Source organism: Aulonocara sp. 'chitande type north' Nkhata Bay, linkage group LG20, assembly GCF_057382095.1.
Source record: "Aulonocara sp. 'chitande type north' Nkhata Bay isolate Kocher_YH1m ecotype deep benthic linkage group LG20, A_spYH_male_GT1.1, whole genome shotgun sequence".
Taxonomy (NCBI): Eukaryota; Metazoa; Chordata; class Actinopteri; order Cichliformes; family Cichlidae; genus Aulonocara; species Aulonocara sp. 'chitande type north' Nkhata Bay.
In genome coordinates this window covers 18,164,989-18,179,828 of record NC_141363.1, presented here as the reverse complement: position 1 = coordinate 18,179,828, position 14,840 = coordinate 18,164,989, and the positions used below count along the sequence as shown (strand labels likewise).

General features: G+C 39.5%; 1 protein-coding gene across 4 annotated transcripts in view; it reads right to left on the bottom strand.

Annotated features, from left to right (window-relative positions):
- The window catches only part of atp2b3b (ATPase plasma membrane Ca2+ transporting 3b), a 103,616-nt gene that overhangs the window by 60,992 nt on the left and 27,784 nt on the right, over positions 1–14,840 (bottom strand). For 2 of the 4 annotated variants that reach the window (XM_086276683.1, XM_086276685.1), the window contains exons 3-14: positions 13,966–14,163; positions 11,900–12,157; positions 9,789–9,914; positions 8,449–8,574; positions 6,577–6,633; positions 5,091–5,132; positions 4,812–4,976; positions 4,356–4,427; positions 4,070–4,212; positions 2,081–2,213; positions 816–925; positions 469–603 (exon numbers count right to left, since the gene is read on the bottom strand). In XM_086276683.1, the coding sequence (XP_086132809.1) occupies positions 469–603; positions 816–925; positions 2,081–2,213; positions 4,070–4,212; positions 4,356–4,427; positions 4,812–4,976; positions 5,091–5,132; positions 6,577–6,633; positions 8,449–8,574; positions 9,789–9,914; positions 11,900–12,157; positions 13,966–14,163 (1,565 nt within the window). The remainder of the gene's footprint in view (positions 1–468; positions 604–815; positions 926–2,080; positions 2,214–4,069; positions 4,213–4,355; positions 4,428–4,811; positions 4,977–5,090; positions 5,133–6,576; positions 6,634–8,448; positions 8,575–9,788; positions 9,915–11,899; positions 12,158–13,965; positions 14,164–14,840) is intronic. The other 2 variants (XM_086276684.1, XM_086276686.1) reach the window with 1 other exon arrangement.

Here is a 14,840-nt window from a genome sequence, read left to right as displayed (position 1 = left end):
ACCCAATCGTCAACAGAGTGTTTGAAAATCCTGTAAGATTTTACAGCAGAGGTGTCAAACTCAGATTTACCAAGTCTGATACCCCTTCTCATTTAGCAAGTTTAAAGATTGCACAATGAGAATCAAATCAAGGGCCAAATGTACAGCATAGTTCAGTTCAATTCCATTTCAGTTATTCAGCAACAAATCACAATTAAGTATAATCCTTGCGACCTGCTTACATCATCAAAAGTGCAACAGAATGCAGTTCTTGCTTTGTTTTGAGGACACTGAGTGTGATTAGCTCCCACTTGATTTTGTTTATTAAAGCATATTGTGAAAATGTATAATTTAATTCTCAGACTGTTGATTCTTTCAGTTAGATGAGTTCAAATACATAGTGACCTAACCTTCTGGCAAACTTTTACTAAAATGTTCTAAAAATAAAAATTTACTGGTAAAAGTGAAATGTGCTGCATGAGTTCCTACCTTGTACAGTCGCTCCTCAGGGATCTGCTCTCTGATGGGGGCATAGTCCTGTTGTAGGTCTAATACAAATCCCAGCAGGCCACACTCTGTCTTGTTGCCCACCTGCTTTGCCAAACCCCCTTCCACATCAGGTGGCTGATGGAAAGTTAGTTGAGGTGTTTGATTGGAGAGCGAGAAATGATGGAGGGTAGAGAAAGTACAAAAATAAAAATGATATTAAAGAAAAGGAACAGGAAAAAGAAAACCCACAAGTCCAATTAATTAGTGACAACCAAGGACCGGTAAAGCATTATTAAACCAGAGAGCAACCTGCAACATAATGGCACCTCTGTCAATACATGACTCACTAAGATCTTGGAGGTGTAGGCGCTGTTGATTGCGATAGCATTGACTAACAGATTCAGTGTCCGGGGGTTGATTTGTCCAGGTTCTGGGATCACACGGTGGTGCACATCACCTGAAAACAAGAATATCACTTTAATCCCCATTGGTAATAGATTTTTTCTGTGCTGCTATTGTGCCATCAAGCTGTTAATGAGTCACCCATGACAGAAAGTTGTTTTGTCAAGACAGAACACTGCTATGCTGCTAAAGCTTTTTTCACCATTGTTTCCACTGGTGAGTTTTTGTATGTAGTACAGTTATGTGCCAATACATTACTGACGGCATTTCACAGAGGCACTGTTTTCATCATGCAGAGTGCTGCTGAGCCTGTCAGAACAGTTGTATAACGTATTCTGTGGCTCTGCAGGCGCTTTGTCAAGCCCTAGAAAATAACCCTGCCGATGTCATCACGTGACTACAAATTTATGACAGAAAGTAATTGTTACAAACTAGGACATTGTGTTTGAATGACATCGCTAGAAACTACTGAGTAAAAAGGATTCAGTATGTTTTGGAGCTTGACTCATAGCAAGAATTAAAAGTCAAAAGTTCATCTTAGCCTCTGCCAGTCACTGTTAACCAATCTTTTTGAAACACGTTTCTTAACTTTGTAAAAGTGAGAAGTCTGATTTTGAAAAAGGAACATGAAATATAAACAGCAACAAAAAGGAAGAGGTGGCTGTAACCAATTCATTGTGGATGTAGAAAGACAGTCAACAACTAGCATGTAAAGTATTAACTAACAACGACAACTATTATTGTTGTAAAAGAGTTATATAAAGCTGCGCATCATCTGCAAAACAGTCAAAAGATCTAATATTTCTGGACACACTGAGCAGGCGCATGCATAAACAACAGTTCCATCTCCTTTATACCTTGAGGCAATGTTAAAAGGGATGTCATATATTTATTGTTTCAAATCATAGGTCAACGTTTCAATTAATGAGGTCAGTTTATAGAATCTTTCAATTTATTTATTTAACTAGAACTAGACTGTCACTAATTGCAATACTGAACTACACTACAGAATATTAGAATGGATGAAAGTTTGATTCATTCTAATATGAACTAAGGGAGAGGCCAGCCACCCTTCGGAGGAAGTTCATTTTCTGCCGATTGTATCTCGTGTATATCTCGTTCTTTCAGTCACTACCCACAACTCTTCAGCATTCACAAATTTGTTCACCAATCTTCAGCATGGCATTTATGAATTATCACTTGTACTCACCGATGTAAGCCTGCACTACAGTCATGCGGTTCGTGGTGAGGGTGCCTGTCTTGTCAGAGCAGATGGCCGTAGCATTACCCATGGTCTCACATGCATCAAGGTGCCGTACAAGGTTGTTGTCTTTCATCATTTTCTATAAATGACATAGCAGTGTGTGAGGGGAGGGGAGGAGGGAGGGTGGGATGGTGTGAATGAGGATAGATAGATAGATAGATAGATAGATAGATAGATAGATAGATAGATAGATAGATAGATAGATAGATAGATAGATAGATAGATAGATAGATAGGATAAGGGAGGATATGGAGAAAATGTTAAATGTAAAATTAATGTATTAATAGTATACACTACGACACCAAACCCTTTTTCTGAAACTAGATGGACACTTTCTTAAGGTTCTCAATTATATTCTTTTAGAAAACTGATTTAGACACACCTCCTCCCCATCTTACCTGCCACCAGTGTCTAGACTCCGGAGGGTCCTGTTCTAATTCCTAACACCACTGGGATTCTGTTCTGCTATCATGGGTCATCTGAGTCTAATTGCCAAATATGTTAATAGAATTCTGTATTTCAATAAATCACTTCACTTCTTACAAATGAGCTCTCTTCATTGAACTGGCACAGTGGGATTCTCATGGTCATTTCAGAGCTCTTAATCATTTATTTATTTTCTTCATAAGGATTTCTGCTCTTTCCCTGGCCCTTCCTCTGCCTGACCCTCCAGTGATAAGAGTGGGCAGGTTCAGCCTGTCATTCTCTATCCTCTTCGCTCTCCAGATAACCTCCAACATCTCCATCTATATTCAACCTTGAGGAAAAGGGGCTTGGGGCAGCGAAGAAAGGCTGGTTACAAGACTGAGTATGGTGGCCTCACACCAAAGAAGTCTCTCTTTCAATTTCTGAGGATTCAAGACTCTGCGCTAGCCTGCTCTCCTGCCTCAGGATGGCCGTTCAGCGTACCAGAGCTCCCGCTGCCTGGCCCGTCAGCCTTGTCGTTTACATGGGAACATACAGCACGGGACTGTTTGCCAGCCTGTGTCAGCCAAGCTGGGTTTTCCAAGACCATGCCTGTCATGAGTAAGACTGACGTGTGCCTTTTCTGAGTTGGCCAATCTAAAATTTGTGTTTCCTCTTCATCAGTCGGTCGATATGTCTGGGACCATGAAGTTTGTTTCTTTAATGAACATTAAGAACGTTGAGTCTTGTCTTCCTGAGCCAGCTAATAAACAAAGTGTGTTTTGTATTTCAGAAACGGTTAATAAGAAGAACATGTTTGGTGCTTCTGTACTGGCCAAATTTAAAACAGTGTTTCCTTTTGCTAAGCTAGTAGACAAGATAAGTCCATATGGTCTTACAGAGTTGATCTTTTCAGAAAGTGCTATTGTGTTTTGTCCAGCCTTTTTAAAGCCTGTTTCTGTGACTGAGCCACTCTCCCCAGAGACTGTTAAGGTTTCACAGCATGTCTCCCCAAGAACTGATTCACAGCACGACTCCCTGGAGACCATTAGTGGTTTGGCTGAGCTGGCCTCCCCAGAAACTGTTGCCCTGCTGGGGGTTTCCTCAAAGACTGCTAAGAGCGCAACTATGCTAAGCAGCCTAAAAGACTGTTCCGCTTCCTAGCTTGGTTTGTAGAGACTGCTGCTCCACCCAGGGCCACTCCAGAACCTAACCCTTCACCTTTCCCATCCCCCAGAGTGAGCGTAGCCAGGATCCCCCCTGTCCCTGCATCCGTACCCACTCCCAGGGTGAGGACAGCTGTGGTTCCTTCTACTGGTCCCTCCTTCCCAGGGAAGCTAGTGCCCAGACAGGGCTCAGCATGTCCCTACTCCTGTTCCAGTCCCCAGGATGAAGGTGGCTAAGTCTCTTTTAGCTGACTTTTTTTCCCATGACAGTCTCAGCGTGAAGCCAACGTGACCAGCTAAAGAAGTAGCAGTTCCTACATGTCCATGTGGTTAATCATTCATTAAAGCTGACAGGCGAATGTACCTTGACAGAGTAAGCCAGAGAGATTGTGACAGCGAGAGGTAAGCCTTCTGGGACAGCAACAACCAACACAGTGACTCCAATAATGAAGAACTTGACAAAGTACTGGATGTAGACTGGAGTGCACTCTGGCAACCATGAGTGACCTGCAACACACAGCAAACTGCATATTAAACCTACACAACCTCTGTTGAAAGCCTAAGAAATGTTCGACATGACAAGAAAACACTGTTGTGTTTAAAACAGTAATGAGCGATTGTGTATGTTGGGAAGCTGCATAAACACAAACCTTCAACGACAAATGTGTTGATGACAAAGAACAGCACCAAAATGATGACAGTGATGGCTGACATCACCAAACCTGTAGGGAGATTAAGGAAGAGACAGCTCATCAGAGTTGCTCAGTCAAGACTGCATTGCATTTTATGTTGGGCCTGTAGTGACACATGCCAAGAATAAAAACATGTCGTTCACATTCTTGTAGCAGTCAAGAACATCATCTTGCACACATGCCTGTCTCTAAACAGTAATACAGCATCTTTCTACCCAAGTCTTCACACTTTCACACTCAGACCTTCACACTATTCCCACAATTTGTTTTTCATACTGAGAAACCCATACATTGTTGCAACAAAAGCTCAGTAGGACATACAGCTGCAGATTCCACTTTGTGTGCTGATATTTTAGAGGACACTGAAACTATAAGGGCGTGAAATTCTGCCCGGTATAGGGATGAGTTGTGTACCTGCTTTGCCAATCTGAACAGCCAGTTTTGTGAGCTTTCCCTGCAACACACTCTTCTCTTTCTTTGGAACATTGGTCTTCTTCTTCTCTCTGTCCTCTACCTCTCCTCCTTCTGCACTCTTCAGAGGTTGCATCTCCATGGCAACTCCCCCATCCTGTTTTTTGGCTGAAAAACACACACAGCAAAAAGATTTGAAAACTGTAAATGTCTTCAGCACCTGACAATAAAACAAACTCACTCGACATGCAAACCAAATTCCAACCAAACACAAGCCTCTACCTTTGTTCTGATTGTTCTCCACTGCACCATCAGGTTGCTTTCCTGAGACAAAAGGAGGCCAAGTTAGACAGGGCCATAAAGGTCAAAGAACAAGAACACAAAAAATAATAAAACAAATAGTGCATTTTTATTGTGACAACTTGCAGAAACAGAAAACACACAGAACAATACTAAAGGGAACAGTTCATACTTCATACACTGGGTTATACAAGAGAGTGAGAGGCATTTTCAAAGGTATTATCCAAAGGTAATCCACATAATCTGATATCACCACAATGGTGTTCCTACAACATGATGACCAATGTTGCTCTGGTAGTCACCTCACACAAATGGTTTTGGCTTCATGACATTGTTCCAATCAGTGTTTTCTCCATTACAAAAAACACAAAATAGCACTAGAAACAGAGATCATGCTTCCCTTATATAGGCTTCTCTTGACAAGCTTCCAGTAAAATATAAAATTGAATTGATTTTAAAATCATTTTCTTCACATACAAAGTCTTCAATAATAAGGTGCAGCCATATCTTAAAGACCTCATAGTACCACATTATACTAATAGAGCACTTTGCTTTCAGACTGCAGGTCTAATTACTGAAGGCACTCTTCTGTGGAACCAGCTCTTGGTTTGAAATTGGGAAACAAACAGTTGATGATTAGATTTAAAACATTCCTTTTTGATAAATCTTATAGTTACGACCGCATCAGGCAACCTTGTAGCATTCCTTAGTTACACTGTCAAAGGCTGCTGGGAGATTTCTTGTGATACACTGAGCATTTCTTCTCCACTAACTTCTTTTCAAGCCCAGATGTTAATGTCCCTACTGCTGCATATCATTATTTTTTGTCTTCTCTCTTTCTAATAGATTGTATTTTGTCCTTGTTTCTCCATGCTCTCATTTTTCTTCCCCAACCACTCATGGCTGCATCTCCATGGTTCTGCTGAAAGGGAGTATTTTCTCCCTATCATCATCTAGCCCTTACTCATAGGGGATCTTCTGATTGTTAGTGTTTCCGCTGTAATATTGTGGAGTCATCACAATATAAAGTTTTTCTGTAGTGATTTTAGGATAAAAAAGCTGTGTGTGTGTGGGGGGGGGGGGTTGGAGGGTGACAGCTGCTCTCAAACCAGTGTGGGATAAAACCAAAAAACTTAAAATTGGTTAAAAATTCTACAGCACTTGCCATAATCTTTGACTTGTTGTCTTGTTGTTGTCTCTTGAATGTTTACTATGTACTGATGAAAAAAATAAAAGTCCACTAAGTCTTAATATTTCGTTTCCCCACTCCTGCACACCCACCACAACAACATGAGTTGCAATAACAGTTCCAGAGTAACATCATTATGATACTGCAGGATGAACATCAACACGGTGATATCAGATACAAAGTGGCATCATACGGCACTGTCACTTTCACTGTGTACACTATGAGTTCAATTCATTGGTTGAGGAAAGGAGTGGGGCGGATAACTTTATGCTCACATACCATTGGTGACTGTGCTGTAACTGGCATCTGTAGTGATGAGCAACTCAGTACTCTCCTCTGTTAAATGTGTGACAAAGGAAGGTTTTTGTGGGAAGGGGCACATGAAGGATTTGGCAAAAAGGGAAAAACAAAAAACAGCAAATCTGTATAAAAAAAACTCAAGAAGTGAATGTGGTTGTATGCACAGCTCTGCGTGCGTAATATGTATTGCATAGAATGAAACCTCAATATAGGAGACAGATTAAAGAAGAAACGTAAACAGCCCCACAGCAAAATCCCACTGCATGAGGAAAAACTAACAAGTTCTGGCATTTGTAGAAGTCTTCTGAATAATGTATTAGTTCCAGTAAACGAGTGTCTGAATGATCCAGCCCACACAGGCAGCTGCACTGAGCTGCAACACATCCCAGGATGCAACGAACACTTTGGGAACAGAACGAAAACAACAAGCTGTAAGAGTATTCTTTAATAAAATAAGTGTCATCAGACCCTTTGTTGCTGTTGCTTCAAGACGTCAACAGTAGCAGACACATTTCAATGCAGAAGTGAGAACTGCAGCAGTACTGTAGAGGCACAGAAGAGTGCACTAATAATGATATTAACCTTAAGTGCTTCTGAAAATATTTGTAGCTTCTGCTGTCTGCAGCTCTGCTCTGACTGCATGGCTCCTATGGAACAAATATGAGCACAGACTAATGCTTTGTGCACTGACCAATCAACACTCTTCCCTGAAACTCTCCAGCTGCCTCACTCTCCCCTGCTCTTTCAATAATTGATTCAATCTGCAGCCTCAACCTCTCTCTCTCAGATTAAGGGTGGGGAGGAGAGACAGTGGAGGGCAACGCCAGAGAGAGGAAAGTGAAAGAGGGCACAGGAGCGGGGTAAACAAGAGAAACAGTGAAAGAATCGGAGAATGACGGACAGGCTGATAGAAGAAAGGGAAAATGAGAAAACAAGTGGGGAAAGAGAAAGGGAAACAGGTAGTGGAGAGAGAGATGACGAGGATGTGGGCTAAATTATCTATGAGGTTAAACTGGTGTGTTTCCTGTTGAAGCTCTTATCTGAAATCATTCAGGCATTCAGCTAACCCCTTACACACACATCCCAGCACACACATGTCACAATGTGTGAGCATGGATGGATTATGAAACAATAGCCCCCTGGGCACAGACATGTAACAGCCTCCCCCCCCCCCCAATAAGAGCAAGACCTCCCTATTGAAGCAGACACAAAAGAAGATGGCTGTGTTATTTGTAGTTTCTGGTCTTTTCTTTACCATATTGTGTCTTATTTTTATGCTGGGTTTTACGTCTTTTGTGTTTGTTTTGTATGTTTGATTGTTTTGTTTCTGTTGGTGTGTGTCTCTTTGTAGTCATCTTGGCTATTCAAAATGTATAATATACATTTTGAATGTCCTTATAGATTTTTCACATCAGCACAGTCTCATTTAGTTACAATTTCAATGTAATTTCATTTATATAGCATCAAATCACAACAACAGTTGCCTCGAGGCTCTTTGTATTAGTGAGTTTTTTAAGCTTACCACACTGTGAATTTTCATTTTTTGTTTTGTTTTCTTTTCTTTTTCTTTTTTTAAAATTTCAGTTAAATAATGTTGTAATATGTGTGTCAGATGCTAACCAAAAGATAGTAAAGAAAGGGCGACTAAACCAAAGGTCACAGAGGTGATAAAAGAGAGAGCTTTATCTGCTTCATCTTTTTACATCCTCTACTGGTTTGAATATATCAACAACAATACTGCACGTATTAATAATAAAGATGAAAATATTTAAACCTATCATAAAAGTGAAACGCATCTTCAACAAAATTATCTTAATTATTCTCATTTATTGTCTCCACTGGGTCACTTACCTTTCTTCTCTTTCCCATCTTCCTCCACATCTCCAGCTCCCAGGAGAGTGAAGATGATGCCTGTCTGTGAGTTGACACCAACAGCTGTCACCAGCATCCTCCCCGAGCCCTCCATCACATGGGTACCTTTAATAGTTTAGATGAGTGCTACATGTAAAGTGTTGGTCTCAATAGTTACAGTAAAAAAAGACAACCTGGAGGAAAAAAAATTAGTTAAGGCTAAACCCTAACCCTCAGGAGCAGGGTCACAAAAATACTGACTTGTCTTTCATTGACTTGAATTGATGGCAAAAAGCTTACAAGACTTGACTTGGTGACCCATAGTATTTATAAATTGAATATGTTTGTATAGTTTTACAATCTGTTACTTTACCAGACAGTTATGAATAATAAATAACATCACGAGGATGTGCTTTATCTTCATAGGTGCATGCACACTTGTAGTTGCAACTGCTGGCGCAAGAGCAACATGAAAAAAACTCAGACTGCACAAGCCAACTAAAAATTAGCCACTGGATGTTTCATTCTGTTTAAAAGCTACAGCTTGTTTCCGCCTGATGTTTGGCGTCAGGCCGACAGGTACTTTACCAGAGCTTTTTCATTGGTTGCTGGAAAAAAAGTAGTGACACAGACAAACAACAAGAGCAGTCAGAGAACGCAACTCCCCCCAAAGGGCAAGTGCTATACTAAAACTTTGATGATGTTTTTATTACAACATGTTGATGAGGGCCTGCTTTTATAACATGCTGATGTCTGACCTTTGACCTATGAACTTGAAGCATTACATACTATAATTGTGTATTGTATTACCTTTACCCATATGGTTGGAGCAGAAGTGGCTGAAATCTTTGGCTTCTATAAGCTGTAAAACTTAAGATTTAAGATATATTCATGCAGTGTGTAATTTTCCAAAAGTTTATGGTGTCATTGTGATGTCACAGGGTGTTGTACTGAAGAAAGAAAAAGTGTGTTGCATTGTTCTCTCCATAATATACTGGTTTTGACATTTGGTGTTGGTGTTGACTTGACCCAATTTTCACCAAAATTAAATCAGCTCGAGCTGATATTGGTATCTACCGACACACAAACTGTTAATTAGAATGTTGATATCTTAATAACTGTGGACTCTAGACTGCTAACAAACAGACAGACAGACAGACAGACAGACAAAAAAACGAACAGAATGATCTCTCTGATCTCTCTTTTTGGTGGGAGAATTAAATATAATAAACAGTGAGTTAAGGGGCATTAAATCCCCAGTACATTTAAGTACGTTATGTACTTAAAAATACCTGGGGGGAAAAAACACTTGCCACTTTTTGAGCAAAAAAACAACAAACCTGAGAGCAGCATGGGGTCCTTATCCACAGATTTGCGTACATGGTCAGACTCTCCGGTAAGAGAGCTCTCATCTATCTTCAGATCATTTCCTTGGACCAAGATACCATCAGCTGGCAGTAGGTCACCTGAACATAGACATACACATATCAGTGTTTTACTCAGCTTGCTTGCATTATTATTTTTTTTTTTCTGTATCTATGAAGCGCCTTGAGGCGACTTTTGTTGTGATTTGGCGCTATATAAATAAAATTGAATTGAAATTATATATCCTCACTATTACTGCACAGCACCAATTAAATTCACTTGACTTTAACTGCTTTTTATGCCATTTCCCTCTCTCGCTGTCTCTTTTTTTCTCACTGCAGATAGTATCCCCATCAATGCATGCATGCAAATGGCGTGACATAAATTCTACAACAAACACATGAAGGAACAATAAATGTATGGAATGGATGGTGTTCTTGATTATTTTTGTGTGTCTGCTCGTTTCAGTGGTCACTGTGGCTGGTAGCTTGACTAATGAAAAATGCCTTACCTAAAAGAAAAAAGCTTTTAAACTCTTTACTCTGTGGCAAGAAGTATAATCATTTAAAAAATAATTACTTTCTATCAATGAGAAGAGTGTCCAAAATTTGAGTGTACACGTGTGCATTCACTGTTAAGGTATTGATTTATATCTCCCCCTGGTTCTTTACCTGACATGCAAACCCATATTATAAATGAGTGGGGAAATGTCAGTGATATTTTTATGTTTTAGCATGACATAAATGATTAGCATCATCTAAAGGACATTTGTGATTCATAACTGAAATCAGTGTTATTCAATCATCCACAATCCAGGGTTGATTCTCTTTCCTTCTATGACCTTCACATTTTCTTTTAGACACTGCTGATTTGGAAAAAAACAACATCCCTCTTAGTTCCCACTCATTTTACAGGCTGTCATTCTGGATGCTTGAAGCTTTGCCTTGATTCCTCACTTCCAGTACCAGCATCAACAGAGAGTATCAATAGCTAATGGTATCTTTGGTCCCAGTCATAGAGACTTAGAGACTTAGAGACTTGTTTGGTGATTACCTGGCAAACAATGATCATTAGGGTAAAGTATTCCCCGCAAGTGGTTTCTGAAGGTTCCTTGCTGTCTCTATGATTTTAGCTGAACCACAGTCATGCAGGCCTACAGAATGATCAGTGGCTCCAAGCCATGAAAAGTGTGTTTCTGGGTGGTTGGTGGTTGTTTGCTGACACTAGGTAAATTGGTCACAAAAGGGTATATGGTGATTCACCATGGTCTCCTGGTGACCAAATTACATGGAGGTTAATGGTGTAGAAGCTTCTTTGTGACCAATTTGACCTAGCAATACAAGCAACTTCCAGCAACCAGCTGGTCGGAAAGGCACATTTTTCCCTAGTGATCAGAATTTGCCAGGACTGTCTCTAGGCATGTGTGACTGAGGCCTTACCTAAAAAAACCCTAAACATATCTAAGTGCAAATGCTGGTTAGCTAACCTGTTGAATTATTGTTATTATTGAACAAGCTAGCACAAGCATATGTATGACGTCAAATAGTATTGATTTTAGCCATAAGGAAATCATATAATGACCTAAAGTGAAAATGTTGCCTAGCATTGGTTAATATTAAGTTAACACCATCTTATACAATATCTATCATATCTTAGTTGTTGTACAAGATACATAACACACAGTACATAAAACAGAGCCTCGTGCATGTCTCATCACTGTTTAGGATGACAGTAGCAGACACATGAATTCAACACAGGCAATAGTGTTGATGTGGTTCATTTATTGCTATGGGTGTCAATAATTGCAATGGTTTTCTGAGGTTACACAGAGCTCCCCTAACAGCATACATTACATCTGTGTTTTACTAAACTGAGGTAGGTTTTGTGAAATTTGTACATCAGCTTTCATTCTTTATCAGATATGTTTGTGATTGACTCTTATGATTAAGTTTTATTTGATCTGCAGTGTCCTTAGATCTTCTAAATTAATCAAAATACTTACAAAAATGAAACTGAACAAATCATTTAATTTGTTGGTATGTTGTTGGGTTTTTTGTATGGGAAGATCTTATAATGGATTCCTTACCATATTTGACCTGAGCCATGTCCCCCACCACCATGTCAGCCACAGGGATCTGGATGACGTTTCCTTTTCGCACAACAGTGAACTTCTGCTCTTGCTCAATTCGACTCTGTAGACCCCGGAACTGCTTCTCTTTGGACCAGTCGTTAAACGCTGTCACCAAGACAACACACACAACAGAAAGCAGGATGGCAGCGCCCTCAATCCAGCCAGCATCTGCCTCGCCTTCATCCTCTGCACCCGCCGACACATTCCCGCATGCTGAAGATGGAGCAATTGTTTAGAGTCAGATATTTTTTGAACATGCCTCAGAAAATCAATAGCTGTTTTCCCAAAAAATATCTAATTTCAAACGGGGAGGAAAATAACAGGGAAAAATATAATAAAATGGTCCACAAGAAAAACTCATATTAGGTAAATATCAAAACCTCATCATTGTTTCTGGTGAGTCACAGAGAGCAAAACAATATGGCTTAAGCTTAGAAGTGCAGAGGCTACTTTTGACTGTTATTTTCAGCATCATCTAATGACTACACATGGTCATTGCTCTTTTTAATTTGCATGTGTGTCTGGTTTAACACAGCGCCACAGTGTCCCATATCTGCATCCTCTGATGAGACCACTTCCTCTCTATCATGACTCTTCATTGTCACTGAATGGCTCACCAATCAAACAGACCCAATTTGGTGAGCCATTTCACTTTCTGTCTCTTCAGCTTTTGTCTATTGTGTGCTTGTATTTTTCTTCCTTATATAAAAAGATTCTTATTTTTTTCACTCCTCTCTGATTTCACCAAACAACAGGAAAATCAACAGCAACAAAGTATAATATTTTGCTAAACAGAACATCTAGAGGCAACATTTGAGAATGTTTTGCTGGAAGTACTTGTACATCTAAATGAGATAATAAAACAGCATGCGAATTTGTCACAAGAATAACTTAAATCATCCTGGTCTGATCCTGAGTAAAATGGGTCTACTGGAATGGGTCTCTGTATACATAGACAATTTGATGTTTAAAAGTCTCAATGCTGATGCCATTTTGGGCGTCAGCATCTTGGTCTTAGTTGGCATTAGTTGGCTAAAAAAGTAAATATGATAATAAATGAGCAGTTACCTTTGGGTAAAAAGAAAATCAGGACTAAAAAAAAATGTACTCGCTCTTGCACCAGGCTCTAAATTATGTTTATTTCTTCTCTAAAGTCTGGTATTATAGGTAGCATAGGACTCTATAGGGACTGACTCACTATTAGATCCACCATTCAAAGAATTTCTCTAGCTTATACAGCAATTTTCAATAAGCTGTAGCTGACATCACTGAACAGCTGGCTGACTTTAGTGCTTTTATAAACACTTAATCTAATGCTTTCTTACTTATGTGAGGCCAAAAAATAAATTAGTTAGTGGTGATTGTTACTGTATTTAGCATTTTGCTTTTTTGTAATTTTTGAAAGTCTAGATTAAGTTTAACAGAAATAAAACACGTTCAAGTTACTGCTGCATTATAATATTTGCTAACGCTAATAAAATTTGAAAACAGATAAAACTAAAAATAAATAACTTTGCATTTGTCTCAGTCCTAGCAGTCCTAGTCCTAGCAATTCTTCTTAGCTTTGCTTTAATATACTTTATATATTGGTTTCATAATTTGATTTGACCAAGTCTTCTCAACTCAAGTTCCACTTCCTTTTTTCCAACAGCATTTAGTTTTTCACTAGCAGATTGGATTTGGATGAATTTAGCTCTTCTTTATTAACTTTTGACTTCTCTTTTTCAATTGCCATCAACATGTAAATGCAAGCTGGACCACAGTGCTGAGCAAAATGGCTTGCTACAACCCTCCCCCTTTGTATTCTTTTCCAGTGTTTGTGTGTTTTCTTCATATAACCTTAACTTCTCCTCCGTCTTGTTCCTCCTCTCTTATCCTACTGTATGTATACTGACAATGTCTTACTTTTACTTCTCTCTATCTCGTTTTCATTTTTCACGTCCACCTTTTTCACTCTTGCTGACAGACCTTTTGTCACACCCTCCCAAACCAGCAACCACACCCTTTGTCCACATCCTCACATTCAGTTTCTTTTCCAGGAGGCTGGTAGAAGGAGAGGCCAAGGGAGATGATGGCAGCGGCCTCCAAAATGATAAGTGTGACATCCTGTAAGGCCTCCCACACAAGTTCCAGGAACGTCTTGGCCTTTTTGGGGGGAATGAAGTTTTGGCCGAAGGTTTGGCACCGACGTTCCAGGTCTGCCGGCTCCCCACTGAGACCTGATAAAGGAGGATGAGGCACGATAGGCAAGACTGAGACAGAAAATACAATTTCGTAAAATAAATGCTTTAAGATTTACATAGCCAAGTGAAAAAACAAAACACATTTGCATGCACAGATGTGCAAGTTTCATTCCTAAGTGAAGATATATGTGGAGATAAACCAACAGTGTACATAGGGACAGTAAGACACTTGGAATGCGACATACATGCACAAAGCATCACCCACACTAAATTTAACAAAAGCCCTTTGCCCAGTAAAATAATCTCAAAGTCTTTAAAAAATGTAGCTAAACATGGCTCTATATTTCGTTTAAGGATTTTGTGGACAAGAGACTAGGCGTTGAGTCTTGTTGTACTCTCTCTGGGAATTTTAATGGGTGATAGGGGTTGTCACCTGAGTCCACCTGAAATGAGGAGGACTGTTGTTGTCAAAAGTCTATCTACACTCATCATGTGCATGGATATCATGGTTAATTTGGGTGTTTAATGACTTCTTTGAACTGTTCCTTTTCCAGGGTGGAATGATTGTACACCACTTGTCATTATGACTTTAAATAAGTTTGAATTTATTTGGGATTTTCTCCAATATAGACAGAGTCAAAAGCATACATACAGACTTAAATATATGCATACACTTAAATCTTTTAAGACGTGCTGCTCAGTGTTCTACAATT